Below are 15,780 nucleotides of genomic sequence, written 5' to 3'. Positions count from 1 at the left end.
GGGAGGGAGGGGAGGAGGGCTGTACCTTGCCGCAGGGCAAGCAGGAAGGGCTGGAGCCATGCAGGGGTGTGGCTGGCAGACCCACCCAACCCAAGCTGCCGCCCCATGGTCCCCTGCATCCTCAGTAGTCCCCCTCCTCCAGCTTCCCCCACTCCCTGCTTACCTGGCACAGATCCCAGGTCCCCGTCGCTGCAGGAAAGGGCCAGCCACAGAGATGCTCTGGCAGGCTACCAGAGCATCTCTGTGGAGGACCAAGCCCCTGGTTGCCCCAGGGCATGGTCCAGGACCATGGTCTGCCCCACTGCCGCTGTTTTTTTGTTTTGGTTTGGTTTTTTTGTGGGTTTTTTTGAGGACTTTGAGACGCTGCAAGACGCACATGCGCACTCATGTGGATGCGCCCATTCTGCCCATCAGCAAGTCAGTGCTTAGAACTCAATGACTCACAATGGCATGTTGCCATGGCACCCTAGAGTGATGTGAAATCCTTACAGGGGTGCCACAGGTTGCCACACAATGTTAACACTGTTAGATATGTTAACTCACAAAGTAAATCCAGAGATTTTAAATAGGAATCCATAGCATCAAAACTTCCTGACTTGTTGGGGGGGTCTGAGTTCTTTGCAACATAAGAACTGCTCCACTATTTTTTTTAAAAACGAAACAGTGAAAACTAAAAGCTGGCATTTTCTGAGGAGTGCCTCAATTCTAAAAAGGTTGAGAGCAACTGTTCTAGCTTCTTGAAAGGGCTAATCAGGAAACATCATTAAATGTAATGTTTAGGTTTGTTCCAGTTCGGGTACTTCTGCATGAGCAAGGGAACAAGCTACTGTTTGGGTTTTTTTTACATGCAGATTTAATTTTCGATGTTTGGTTAATTGAGTAACGTGCATTATGAGCTGCTTAATTTGGCATTGCCTTTGTAGCTAAGCTGCCAGGCATAAGTGTTCTAAATGGCATAACTCTTCCGCATTATGAAAGATTGCAGAGATTCTGGTGCCTCTCATGTAGAGAAACGACAATAAATGTTCTTGGAAGAGTAACTCATCTTATTTTTAACTTCCATGCTTATGTCGTTATGAATAAGCACATTCCTTTGAACCTTTGCCGTAAGCAGTAACACTGAGCCAAAGGAATTAAATGATTGGCAAATTATTCATAATGCCAAACTCTAGTTTGAAGTCTTACTGAACCAGGAGAAGAAGGGATATAACTCAAAGTAATTGAAGAAAAAATGGTCTGGTTTGCAATGTCTCTGGTTTTTCTAAATTTTGACTAATGTGTGAACTCTTAGTTAAGTGTAGAGACAAACAAATTAAACTGGGTATTGGGTCGAAAGTATCTTTCATTTTCAAATGCATCCCCTTTTCCTGGCCTATGGCTTATTTTAAGTTTATCTTTTGTGAGGAAATTTTCCAGGAACAAATCATACTGGTGCTTCTGGACTTGGATGCAGTACTTTTCCCAGGAAGATCATAAATTCCAGTTAGTTTATTTAATTATCTCCTCAGCTGGTCCAAGACAGAAGCCTGTACCCTTCAGTGCAACAGAATAGGTGTCTGCTCACTAGGTACTTAGGTGTGCATTAGTAGAGGCACGGCCGCTGTTCCTTTGAAGGAGAAAACAGATGCAAAGATGGACTTAATATCAATAAATAACTAAAGGACTAAAAACTAGAGACTCCATTTAAAAAAAGTGAATTATTTTAAAATACAATGCAGTGATCTAATACGGGTTTTGGCTATTGTATAACAGTTCTACTAGACTTCAAGGCTCAGAAAGGTCTATATCTGCCTTTTTTTAACGTGTCTAAACTTTCCAATTTATAAAATGGAGATAAATGTACTTGCCTTCCTTTTGTAAGCTTTTTGGAGATGTGCAGGTGAAAAGCTCTGGATAAAAGGGGACTGTTAGCATGTTGTAGAAGTACAGGATTTTTGATGGGACAATGACTGGTTGCTCTGACTCACCCATTGCAATGAATATATCTGGTGGTTGTTTTTTGTTTCCATGAACTAAATGGTGCACAACTATTGTAGTTATAGGAACAATTCATAGTTTCATAGATTCAAGATGGAACGGAATAAATTTTCTGTTTGTGCAGCACTTATAGCTGTTAAGTACTGTAAATATCAAACTATTAAGAATATATAGCAAGATGTGACCCTTTATTTAGTTAGATAGTACTTGCAATATCTTGCTGAAGTACTGCTGAACAAGGATTTAAAAAAAACAAACAGAAGATGGAGACCTTCCTTTAACTGTTGCTTCTCTCTGGAATATATGTGCTCATCAAACCTGACCTGTTTGTCTGGCTTGTTCCTGTTTTCTCTTGTGTGGCCATGTTGGGTGCTTCTTGGGCCTTGTGCCTTCATTCCTCTGGGAGTAGAATCACATAATTCTGTCATTCCTAGACTGGGCCCAGGGTTGCGGTGCCTCCAGCTTGGTTTCCTCTGTAGTTATTTCCCTTTAGGAGCTTCTTACCAGTGGATTAGTGAGAACCAGGGTGGATTTGATTTAAATCACTGGTCAGGAAGCCTCAATGTAATCCTTGTTTTCCACAAAAAGTGCATTCTTGCTGTTTGATATCCTTTATTCATTTAACTTCTTGAAATTTTGCATTTTAGAGAGAGGTAAGGACTTGATTGTGTACGCAGACCTGTAGAAAGACAATAGGGCTGATGGGTGGGTAATCAGGTCTGTTATCTCTGATCTGCATATACTGCTCTTAACAGGGATGTTATCTCTCGAGATGGCAAACTCTCCCTGTGCCTGAAGAAATGTGTTTGTATCCAAAAGCTTGCAAAGAAGAATTTTGCCAACTATTTAGTTAGTCTAATAAAAGATATCACATCTACCCAAAGAGCACTGTGTGCCTATGATTGCTGGAGACACAAATCTACAGTTTGAAAACTAAAACTAAGCATCATGAAGATGCTTAATGGGATCTTCTAGACTGAGCACTGAGTCCCATTGGGTAGAGTGATTTTTTTTTTTTTCCTCCCCCTGTAATCTTTACTAATCTATAGAGGAGCCTCTGGGAACCCCATAAAATTGGACCCCTAATATAGTCATGGCCTCTTGTGAGCTATTTATAAAACTTCCAAAAGGTTATGCAAAATATATTGTCTCAAATATTATATAATTAGAAGTCATAATCCCTATTCCATGATATCTTTGAGCTTTAGCATATCTTAAAGTTAAAACTATCATTATATAAGTTTATTTTTTTTTAAAAGCAGCTTAAAAAAATCAAAAAAATGATTAAATAAACTGGTTTAAATTTTAAAAATCAGATTTTTAAAAAATATTTTTTAAAAAAGAATTGATTTTTATCCACCCTGGTGAGAACATCTGCCCTAAAACAAAAGTATTTATTTGACAGTAAAGTCTTACCTTGAGTCTTAAAGGGTCTTACAATTAGAAAAAGCTTGCACAAGTCTACCTTCTTAAAGGCATACCAATTCTTGTTAGGACCGCAGTAAGTATATCTTCATGTATCCCCATGCAGTATGCTCTGAGTTCTCAGTTTCAAATCTGTGCCCCACTAAGTGTGTGTCTGATTCTTCATTAACAGGGGAGTACTTGGTACTTGGGGAAACCTGTCTAGCTAATACAGTTGGGGGTCACTTCAGAGCACTAACATGAATGGATAGTTTTCTCATTGTTTTCCAAGCAGTTGCCAATAAACTGCTTGTTTATATATTGCTGTATTTGGGAGGCCTAGTTATATGAACCAGAACCCCATTGTGCCGAAGTACTTAAATATGCAAACCACTTCCTGCACTGAATTAAATGAAACCCAAATTAAAAATCTGACTAGAACAAGATGGTGCATCATATCTGTTAAGGTGTTAACATTTCAACATGTTGACTACAGCGCAAACATGAATATTGCACTCCCAGCTGAAAACTCATAAATGCTACAGATAGAATCCATGTGGTAATGGGAAGCCCTTTCTTCTTGATGGAAGGTATTTCTATAAGGTGTAACCCATGTAGGTGGTGGAAGGGGGGGCTAATGGGGCTTAGCCCCCCCAAAAAATGTGGGGCAGCAGTAGGGCTGCAAAGCAGCCTGCGTGTGGGCTTCCAGTGGCTGCAGCGGGGTGGGAAAGGGCACATGTGCAGCGGTGACAATGGGAGTGGGGCTGGGACTGAGGGAGGGACAGATGTTGCACAGCTGGGGTGGGGCAGGGTGCGGGACTGAGCAGTGAGTGGCCCATCTGGGGGCTGCGGCTCCTGCTACACGCACTCCTGCAGCCATGGGGGGCAGTGTTCCTCCAGATCTGCTGGGGCCGGGGCTGCGCCGGGCTCCCCAGCGGAGGCAGGGCTGGGCCAGGCTGTGCTTGTGGTGGTGGTGTTGAAGGGGGGCTTCAGGTGGGGCTGGAGCCACCCCAGTATTTGCCATAGCCCCCCCAAATCCTTCCCCACCCTCAAGTGCTGCTGCTGCCTGCCCTGAGTGCAGCCCATCTCAGCCTCTGCAGGAAAGAGCTCAGCAGCAGCCCACCCCATCCCATCCAGATCCAGGGGCACATGCCCTTCTAGGGCATGTGCAGTAACAGGAGCTGCCACCCCCTCCCTGAGCCCCCCAAATGAGCCTCTCCTGGCTCTGTCCCATGCCCTGCCCCACCTATGCAGGACTTGCCTCAGCCCCACTCCCTCCCCCAACATGGCCTTTTCCCCTCCCCCCACCCCTTTCCCACAGACTTACCTGCTGGGGGTTGCGTGTGCGCACTCATTCCCCCCAAATAATTTTTTCTCCATCCACCTATGGTAACCCATCAGGATTATATCCAGTCTAAGATTAAGTGACCCAAACATTTCATTTCAGGTATTCCAGTCTAATAGATTTCATCATTGGATTTTTTTATTCATTATTGTTTTTAGTTTTGGGCCAAATATGACCATTTTATCCCATTATTATAGGCAGTGTCATCTGTTCTGCCTACAGTTAAGGTTGACTAAAATGCACTTCTGTGACAATATATTCAGTACATGGCTCCAGATTACTTCAGTTGCATATCTGAGTGCTCAATACTTCTGCAAATCTGCTCCCATACCTCGTACTGTATGCCCAGAAAATGAGGAACATGGGTAGTAACAGCCAGTGAATGTTTGGTTGAAGTGACTCATGGGACAACTCTGGCAAAGGCAGGGATAGAATCTGATTAATCAGGGTAACATTCAGTTTCCTTAATACCCTGGCTCGTTTAGCACTCACCTGCCAGCTTCTGCAATAAATAATACGTGTGGGTCTATAGGCAGACTTACTGCCCAACTCTGATTAAACTGCAAATTTCTGTCTTATGTTCTGAATGAGGTGGGGGAGCTGTAGCCAAATGGTATGAAGCCATGACATTTAATCCTCCATATCCATAATGCTTGCGGGTATGGATACCATTTTAATGTTACACAGGCAATCTGAAGTCTGCTATTCCCTAACAGTAAGTGCTCAGTTTTACAATGTTAACATAGTCACACTCCTTAGTGACTGCATACTTAAGTATATTTTGTATTGGAAGCAAACCACAAATGGATCCAAATAACTTCAGTATAAATACAGGCAGCAAAATTGGTCTTTGATATCATAAAGGACATCAGTAATGGAACAAAACTATTTTTAAACTTGACAAATTATTGCTAAAAGGAATAGAGGGCTTTAAAGAAAGGTGTAAACTATGAATATTCCAATTGCTGTTGAATCCTTTTGGATAAATAGACTTTACCAGCTTTGTTGCTAAGTGAGTTCTGTATGTTTGAGAGCAGTGTTTAAGAAATTGACTTTATTAGAAAATTCTGTCCTTTGCAGAAAGAGAGAATTCCCATTTCCTGTTTTAATATCATTTTTCCAGCTACATCAGAAGGTGGGACAGGAGATCAGGAAAGAATTTTGGAGTACTATTAGTATGTAGCTAGCTTTTCTAGCTTGTACTGCAGAAATGGAGCCCTTATCTCGTATTTTATAGAGTCTAACTAAATTGAAATTTTCTGTTGCCAATATGAGAAAATCTTATCAGCATCGTAATGTTTAACTCACATTTTGCAGCTCAGTATCTACTTTCTTCAAGTTATTTGAATTGCATTTTATTTGGAGGCATATGCCCAAAATTCTCTTATCAAATAAATTGAAACTTAAACCATGGGTCCTGCTTTACTAAAAATGTCAGGTGTGACGCATGGTAGCAGAGGAAATGTAAAGCAAGGGATGGATTGTAAGAAAACATTTTGGACAGCATTTTTTCATTTGAACAATCTTGAAATACTTTAGAAATACATAGTATGAAAACAAAAAAGGGGCATTCTTAATAGGCACAGCCAATGGGGAAAATAGGTTTTAACTAGAATTGGAGATAGAGCCAACATCATAAGGACTGCATTGGTGTTTGGTGTAGATAACCCACCTTGCTGTTCCTCAGAGGCTGCATGATGATGATGATGATGAAGGATAGGAAAAAGAGAGAGCAAGAGTTCATAAACTAAAAAAAGAAAAAGAAATCTGTGAAAGATCTTACAGGTGCCATGATGTTTGTGTTTGGGGTGGGATTGATGTCTTGTTGGAAAGCAGAGTCCTCAAATACTTAAATTAACACTTACTTTCTGCCTTGCAGAGCGCCTCCTTGGCACTGAGCCAGTTACTATGAGCTTGTTACAAAGTGATAACAGCTGCGGAGCCAGAGAACTGGAGAGTGGCTGCTGTGCAGCCATGGCCAGCACATGCAGCGCTGGAGCAAAAGAAGACAGTGCAAGTGTCAGCAGTGGGACTGGAAATGCACCAAATTCCTTCACGGAAGAGACCCAGGGATATGATGTGGAGTTTGATCCGCCCCTGGAAAGTAAATACGAGTGTCCTATCTGTTTGATGGCTCTTCGGGAACCAGTGCAGACACCATGTGGACACCGCTTTTGCAAAGGCTGCATTGTCAAATCAATAAGGTAAAGGGGTGCTTATGGGAATTGAATCTACAAAGAAAGTACATTTACCAATTTGAGTACAGCTGCTTAGGGGCAACTTAAGCACAACGCAACTTGGGAAGGCACATTACGTGTTTGTGTTGATGCTGCATAATGGATTATGACCTGTGAGAATCACCAAAAATACCCCAGAATTTTGTACTCGATCAATTATAGATGAGTAATATAGCTACATTAATGTATTTATATTGTAAATAGCAATCGTATTGATTTGTAAGGACTTCTTTGAGGTGACTTTGCTGGACTTTTTGAAGGGTTCTTGGCTGGAGTCTTCTCGGGAGTCTTGGCTGCAGATTTTTCTGGAGTCTTGTCTGTTTTCTTAAAGAAAGTGTCCAAGCAAGTTTGAACGGATGTTCTCCAGGGAGATGAGTGACACAGCAAACTTGCATCAGATCAAGCACTGTAAAGTCTAAACTGGTGTTGTAAAGTTGAAACAGGGTGTCAGTTTATAAATGTTGTAAGTTAAGGACTGCCTGTGCTGTATCATATGCAGAGCAGGTATATTTAGGTTGCTCCCTAAAACCACCTTTGCTTATAAATGCCAAACTTCAGCTGTTCAGGCCAAGTACCTGCCTCAAAATGAGCATATATTTTTTCTTTTTCCTTTGATAATTTTAGCATAAATAGTAGCTTCTTTTTCAGAACAAGGTTAGTGGAAAGTAAGTTGTCAATCCATAGTTTAAATACAACTCTTTGGGTTCTGTTGTTGAGATGCTCTAGCGCCTTCCTGCTTAATAGTCTGATATGTTCAAGGTGTTTTTCTCTGTGTTAAAGACAGCAAAGGTTTGAAATTTGGCTAAAAGATGGACAAACATAAAGGCTTCTGTAAATCTCTCTGGATATGCACTGCAGAGATTTGTTCATCAGTTAAATTCTCCAGAGATTCTATCTGTGCTGATCATGCTCCAGGCCAAAGCTATGCAGGCCATTCACTGCAGTGGTTCTGGGTACCTGGAGACTACTATTATACTAGTTGCAGGAACAGCAGGTTTCCAGTTCTCCCCCTAATGATGTCCAGGCAGCAGGGAGTAAGCAAGGAGGCTGATCTGAGGAGAGTTACAGGGGATTACACTGATCCAAAGAGCTGGTAGAGGCTCTACCTGAAAAACCTGAGAGGGTGCAGAGGAACAGATGGGCTTGGCTAGGAAGAAGGATGAGGAAGTTGGAGGTTATCCAACTACTAGACCACCCTTCTTTCAGAACCTAGAATCAACCTGTCAAACATGTGATATCACCCTGTAGCTCAGGAGTGAATTGTCCTCCTTTTATTTGTTAGAATCATAGAAAATTAGGGCTGTAAGGGACCTAAGGAGGTCATCTAGTCCAACCCTCTGCTCAAAGTAGGCCCATCCCCAGCTTTGTCCAGCTGGGTCTTAGAAACCTCCAAGGTTGGAGGTTCCACAAACTCTCTGGGTAACCTGTTCCTGTGTTTTACTACCCTTGTAGTGAGAACATTTTTTTTTTTTTTTTCCTAATATCTAGCCTAAACTTCCCTTGCTGCAGCTTGAGACCATTGCTCATTGGTCTGTCATTTTCCCCCACTAAGAATAATCTAGTTTACTGTTTCTTAACCTGGGGATTACAACCCAAAAGTGGGTTGCAAGAATGTTTGCGACCCTTTCATACAAACTTTAAAAATGGATCAACACACTTTTTAAAAATGGATTCTGCTTTAAAAGAGAAAACCAGAAACCGTGGCTTTTCCCATGCAGGCTGGCAGAACTGCAGTCTACCAGGGGCTGCTTGGAGGCATGCCCCACACACCCGCCCCCCAACCTCGCACAGGGGGCCAGGGGTGGAAGGCGGTGGATGTTTACAAATGAGTCCCAGTACAAACAAGGATTAGAACCGCTGATCGAGCTGCTTGTTCCCTTCAAATAGAATTCTGCCATTTGGGCTTTAATCCAAAGGGTCCAACGCTGCTGACCCACGTGGGACTCAATATGGTGCTACATGATGAAACCAATTTGTCTTAGTCTACTTTACCAAAAAAAATTGGCCTTGGACATGGCATTCATAAAAGCGATATGGGTCACAGAGCTGTTCATTTGAAAGTAGAGAAACACCAGAATTGAGTTTAATGCAACCTTCCAATGTAATAGTTGTGAAAAAGTGTGCACATACCGTTTTCCCATAGGAACCTGTTTCACTTACAGCAAATGCTGTATAGTGCTGTTGATAAGCCTCTACCCTGTATTTTATTTCATCCTTATTGTTCAGTGTGTTGCCCACAAAATGCCTTATTTACTGCACATCATACAAACTCTTCTCTCAATATAAAATTTTATTCTCCGTGGTTTTTCTATGGCTGCCACTACTAATGTATAATGTATTAATACATTTATCTTCACAGTGCCCTTTTGAGTTGCATTAAATGAGGCAAGGGCCTGCAGAAATAAAAATCTGCACATATTTAAGTACTAGAACCAAATTAAGGTTGTACAGATAAAAGAAAATACCAGAACTGAGGTTAAGTGCTTGACTTTCCAACCTTAACTCTTATAATGTCGCTCTCTTACATAACTTCAAATATGTGCTTCTTCCTGTGTAATCTAACATGGGAGCAACTCTTAGTCTTTAAAACGAGACTTTAGCATTTCTATAGTAAGTCTGTGTAATATTAGTTGGATACATAGGAAACCAAGCCCCCTTGATATATTCCTACCAGACTTGCTTTGTGTACTGACACCAGTACCTATCCTCTGCTCACACGAACTTTGGGATTTTTATGATGAAATTTATGCAAAAAGTCAAAATTGTCTCTAGAGGACATAAGTTATTGGATCTTCCAAGCTGATAGCCTGGATGTTTGGTTATATGGAGCTTTAGAAATATCTTGGTCATCTAGCCAGTTCAAGAGAGAACTCTTTTATAAAAATACCCATCGGTAGGATTCTTCATCTTTCCTTTTGAGAGAATCTCCTAGTATGACCATCTTTTTTTAACTACTGTTTGTGACAATCTGCCAGTTCATAGAGATTTCCTATGGCAGTACTTAACGAGGAAGTAGGGGAGATGTGGTGTTCAAAACAACTACATTTTTCTGCCAGGTGGAGAAGCTTCCATTTTAAACCCCAGAGCCTGGGGAAACAGTTGCCTTTTCTTTTAACTGCAGTACAGATAGTCTGATAAGTGTCACCTATAAATGCTGTTAATAACTACAGGTTTTGATTCACAGCTGTGGAACTTCCTACTTCTGTCCTCTTTCAGTCTAGTATTCATTATTTCAGTGACTATAAAACACTTGCAGATGTGAGAAACTGTTGATCATTCCCATGATTTTCCAAGGGCTATCAGTAACTTTTTATTTCCTTCAGTCACATAGCCGAGACAGATTTCACATGGAGCGAGTATTGATGAAAGCAGAGAGTTTATAGTGCAGGTGTCCAACTCCTTCAGAGGAAAGTGCTGAATTCCTTGCTTAATTGTGATCCATAGGTTGGATTACACATGGTACCTACTGTTCACAGTGAGGAAGTAGGGACAATAAGAACCCCAGAAGGGGGAAATGACCATTGTGTAGTAACAAAATGTTCAGTAGACAGATGTTCAATGCAATTGTCACAAGCAGTGCTTAGTGTGGAAAATCTGCTCAACTTGAAAACTTCAATATCTACCTTTCTTTTCTCTTCCTTCCTGATCTCTCTTTCTTCCGTCTGCTTGTATGCATTAAAGTTGACACCAGATTGTCATCACTGAGCTTTAAAATTGATATTCCAGCAAGATTTAATAAGGAGCTAGTGAGTTCATATCTCTGAGTCACTGTTTCAAGGCACAAGCGAGTTCACACCTCTGAGTCATTGTTTCAGTCTGTTGGTAAACTCGGGTAGACCATGTTCCATTGGTTAGAACTGGTCCGTGTTTGGAAAACTGTCGTCATCCATGAGGTATCAAAAAATGTTAACTGAAATGTTAGGCTATGTCATGTAGGCTACACAGATAACATGGATGGGATCACAGTCAGCTAAGTTACTTCTTAAAAAGCTTTAGCCTTGTTGTAAGTAAAGGTAATAGCAGATGAGGTTGTGATCAGCAGTTGCAAGTTAACTGACTTTCTTAGGTGTCTGCTGGTGTTGGTTTTCAGCTTGGAGTAATTGCTTTTGCTTTGTTTTGGTTAACAAATTTTAGAAGTGAATCCCTAAACACAAATCCAATAACTAAAAAAAATAAGAACCCTATATCTCCTCTGGCCACAACATACATCAGGCTTGTAGTACATACCAAAAGTCAGAAAAATCTTTTTGCTAGGCCAGCAGAAGTATTACGTAGGAGGGTCTGAGTTCTGGAGTCATGCCCTTTATTGACACACCCACAAAAACTTTCTGTCCCGTTTCAGTTTGGGGAGACGAGCGCATTTTGGCTAATTAAAGGTGCTGTAATTTAATCTAAAGAGAGGCTATTTCTAATTGAACCAGTAGAGTTGGCTGAAAAGTGAGACTATCCTGATTACTCCAAATGTGGAGGTAATGCTAATAATATTAAGCAACCTGTAGTGCTGGGCAGTAGAAAAAACAGTGTCTGCAAACAATTCAGTTATCAGCTGAAAGGAAAAATGAGTCAAGCTGTTTGCCAACTTTGTATCAGATGTAATGACCTTGCTCAGAAAGTATGTCTTAGACTGTGGCCAGAGGTAATTTCCAGGCACTTTAAAACGGAGCATTATGATGCAGCTATTACACTTGCATGCTCCTAGTACAAGTAAGCTACTCTATATATTTGAATCCAGGATGAGGTTTTTTTCCCCATTCAACATAGAGGAAAAAAAACCTGTCTTGGATTCAACTACAGGTGGGGGGCAGGAGAGCTGCTGCAGCTCCAGCTTTGGCCCCAACTCAGGATTGGAGTCAAAGCTGCAGCTGTTGCCTCTGTCCAGACCACCTGTCCGCCAACCTCTGCCCCATGCAGCCTTCCCACCCCGCTACGACTTGCACTCCCCCCTGCCTCCTTCCCATCCTCCCCACCTGCACCCTGCCATCTGTGCCCTGCCACTGCTTTCCCTATAACAGTGATAGGGGAGGGATGAATTTAAAATGATCCTCCAGTAATTTGATTCTAGACTTGGAAGATTATAACAAAATAATTGGCAGTGGAAGGGAGGGGGGAAAATCAAACTAGACCAAGTGTAACAATGTCATGCTGGAACAGCACCCTCCTCTCTCTCCCTTCCCCTCCCCCCTTGCCCATGTTCTGTTTAAAATGAAATTTTATGGGCAACTGTGGGGGTGGGAGGAGGGCTGCAGTTCTCACTAGTATAGCCTGTGGCTCTCACTAGTACAGCCCGTGACTACTTAGAAGTTGGACAGACCTATACTATAGCAACAATACTCGAACTTTTGAGAAGCTTATTATTCAGGAATCTGAATATTTAATACACACAATGTCCTCAAACAGTCTAAGAAGGGAGTGAATGCTTTTTGCCAGATTTCTTAAACTTACATAATTTTTTTTAAACATTTTTGGAGTAACTGTTTGAAGCAATAGCTTTTTACCATCCAAATAGACTAGTTCTCTTACTTTGCCTTCTTCCTTTATGCTTGTTGCATCCTTCCCAACCTACATACTCTGATAAGCATTTAAGATACAATGCACTTGATGACTTTGATTAAACAACAGCCTTGTTATTACACTTCTCAGACAAGCCGCCCCAAGTGCTGTAGCATTGTGGGTCAGTTTTTTAGTGGTTCGGTGGTGGTGTGGCTTTCCTTTCCGCATCTGAATTTAGGTCACTAGTAAAGCTAGTTGAATGTTCTAAGAATACTTCCTAATGGATTTTTGCTCATGTTATGTGTAGAGACCTACCGAATTTGGGGTAGTTGCCTCCCAGTTTTGTGGTCTGAGCACAGTGCCAGTTGCTATTTTTGCAGCAATGTGGCGGGCCCTCCATGCCTCTTACTGGACCAGGAGCCTTGAATGTCCTGGCCCTCTGGGGAGGGGTAGGACTTTCGGTGCCCTTTGGCCAGAGACATGCTTCTCCATGAAAATTCCCCCCACCCCCCATGCTTCAGGACACCAGGACTTTCTGCTGTTTTCTGCTTATAGCTCTCCCCCCTTCCTCCACTGCTCCCAGCCCCCCCCCCCCACGCTGGCCTTTTTTGAAGTCCCTGTGCTTTTTCTCAGGGGGCCTACTGATTCTCATGGTTTCTGCAAAAATCACAAAATCGCAATTTCAGTAGGTCCCTAGTCATGTGCACCATCCAAGGTGATGTAACTTATCTTGTCGGGCAGTCATTTCTCAGAAAATCCACCAGACTTGAAAAACAAGAGGTTCAGATTAGTAGAGGAGTGTGTAAACTGAATTATGCAGGAAACTTGTGTGGTATCTTCCCAGTGTGAGTTTTTCTTCTTCTTTTTTTTTCTCCTTGACATCCATGTTACATTCTTACTATGGTTTTTAAACACAATATACATTCCTGTAAATGCTTAGCATTTAGCTTGTCCTTAGCAGTCACTGATTAAAGAGTCATGTCTGGCTAAAATAGGCACGTGTGTATTATCCCCATTCTACAGTTGAGGCAGACCCCACTCCTCTGATTAATGTAAAAGTTAGAGACATAGATGTTGCTGCCTAGCATTAACTAACAATAAATTAAGCGTTAGCACAGTATAGCTTTTTACATCTGGAAACAGGCGGCTCACTTCTGAGGCCCTTCCCCACAAGTTGCCCATAAACTTCATTATAAACAGAGCATCGGCAGTGCATGACATTGCTATACCTGGTCTAACTGCTTTTTGCGTAGGAGGTCTGTTCAGTATTACAAGACGGCTCACTGTGTTGAGCAAGCTGTAAGATCTGAAATAGTATACCACTGCTTTGTTTTTCTGCTTGTTAAGGAGTACGAGAGCCTTTTGACAAGCCACCTCCTAAAAGCAAAACTCTCAAACAGGAAGTTCATAATCTCTTTCAAGCCTCAACTCTGCCCTACTTCCCCTAACAATAGTAGAGCTGCTGATCAGTGATTTCTTTATTCAGCAAGGAACAAAACCTTCATATCCTCTCCAGACCCCTTGGTCAGTAGTTCTCAACCTTTTTAGACTTGAGGCATCCCTTGTTAGATTTGAGGCACTCCTCAGAAGTGCCTGCTCACTGTTTTCACTCATTTTTTGGCTACGGAAAAATAATACAACATTTTTTCTGTTACAAACATCTTGGACCACAACAGGTCAGAATACTTTTAACACTATAGACTCCTATTTGAAGTCTCAGGATTTATCTTGTGAATTTTGTGTGCGTGCCTGACATTACATGGCACCTGTGAGAGGATCTAAAGGTACCCCTTTAGCACCCATGGTAAGAACCACTGCAGTAGGTCTCTGCTAGCAAGAATGTGAGAACTAAGACAATGGTATGGCCTTTGATCTTTGAACCACACATGCTCCTTGTCTTTAACCCAGTCATGTGCAACTGTGTGTGTTGTTATAGTAGCAGTATCTTTTAGTAGTATTACACTTCAGAAGCATTGATCACAATTGGCTATTTTACACATGTGTTTAGTTTATTCTTTGCTTACTCTTGGCTATTTAACTATATTACTTGTAAACGTGCTTAATTTATTCTTTAAATATGACAATAGTTTCTCACTGATGTGTAAGAGGATTTTAAAATAAGGGCAAGAGAAGAATTATGAAATCTGCTGTTCTTTTACTTTATACAAAAATACCCTTTGTCCTCCTCTTATGGTAGAGATGCAGGTCACAAATGTCCAGTAGACAATGAAATTCTACTTGAAAATCAACTTTTCCCTGACAACTTTGCCAAGAGGGAAATCCTCTCGCTAACAGTGAGATGTCCCAACAAAGGGTGCCGTTTGAAGATGGAGCTGAGACATCTAGAGGTAGGAATCATTTTATAAATACAGATAAAGTGGTTTCTATTTCTAAAAGTTTCTTAAAATCCCTAAATGACTTCAGTTAAGCAATTTTCATCCTACTGATTTGTTGTTCAAATCCATTGCTGATTTTATTCAAGTCTGCTACTGTTTCTTTGAAAGTGGTTGATCTAAGTTTAAGTGACCCAAGTGTGTTTGGCATAGCTTATAGGCAATACTTTTTGCTACATAAATAATACTACTCTCTTAAGCACTCTGGTTGCAAGGTAGACTGTCTCTTGTGAGAGATGATTTTGATCAAGTTTTATCACGCATGTGGCAGTTTTCTATCTACAGGGTGCATCTACACGTGTAGTTAATATGATGCAATAAACTCCAGCACAGTTCACACTGGAGTCTACTGCTCCTGGGTGCAGCATTTACATGTATGCTAAGGACTACAGCATGTTGAGCCAGGTCATAACAGCCCCAGTTGGCAGAGAGGAGTCACTCACCTGCCAATCCAGGACTTGCTCCAATCTGACTTAACAAGATGCAGAGGGGCTCCACTGAAGCACCCTCGTGCCCCAACCAACCCCGTCAACATCTACACGTGCATTGCAGTGCACTAAACAATGCCGCCATAGGATTGTACTTGTGTTGACAAATACTGACCTATGGCACCGTTGATTAGCTTATTGTTCCCTAACAGGGATTCACTGTAGATGCTGAGACTACTGTGGAGCTAATTAGTCAGCTGCTCAGTAAATGTCTTGTGTAGATGCACCCTCAGCATCCAAAATATCTGCTAGCAGCAATTTGCAACAGCTAAAATAATGGATGATTTTTTTTTTTTAAATAATTCTTGAAGTTTGATAAACAGTGGCTTATGTAGTAATTATTTTATTGATTTGTATAAGTCCAGTGTTGAAACACTGTCTAGTCTTTTCAAACCCTAATTCTATTACCGTTTCCCTTCCTCCCCATTCTCCTCCCTTCCCCCCCT

The 15,780-nt window shown here is 41.5% G+C and overlaps 1 protein-coding gene across 3 annotated transcripts in view; it reads left to right on the top strand.

Moving 5' to 3' along the window:
• TRAF6 (TNF receptor associated factor 6) overlaps window positions 1-15,780 on the top strand; it is a 35,752-nt gene that overhangs the window by 8,706 nt on the left and 11,266 nt on the right. For 2 of the 3 annotated variants that reach the window (XM_019552109.1, XM_019552110.1), the window contains 2 exons: window positions 6,606-6,930; window positions 14,651-14,801. In XM_019552109.1, the coding sequence (XP_019407654.1) occupies window positions 6,635-6,930; window positions 14,651-14,801 (447 nt within the window). In that variant the 5' untranslated portion in view covers window positions 6,606-6,634. Of the gene's footprint in view, window positions 1-6,605; window positions 6,931-7,948; window positions 8,131-14,650; window positions 14,802-15,780 lie in introns of those variants that run through there. The other variant, XM_019552111.1, reaches the window with a different exon arrangement.

Source organism: Crocodylus porosus, unplaced genomic scaffold (genome assembly GCF_001723895.1).
Source record: "Crocodylus porosus isolate Cpor-Errol unplaced genomic scaffold, CroPor_comp1, whole genome shotgun sequence".
NCBI classification, from domain to species: domain Eukaryota; kingdom Metazoa; phylum Chordata; order Crocodylia; family Crocodylidae; genus Crocodylus; species Crocodylus porosus.
The sequence above is the reverse complement of the archived record's forward strand: the minus strand, read 5'-3'. Positions and strand labels throughout refer to the sequence as shown.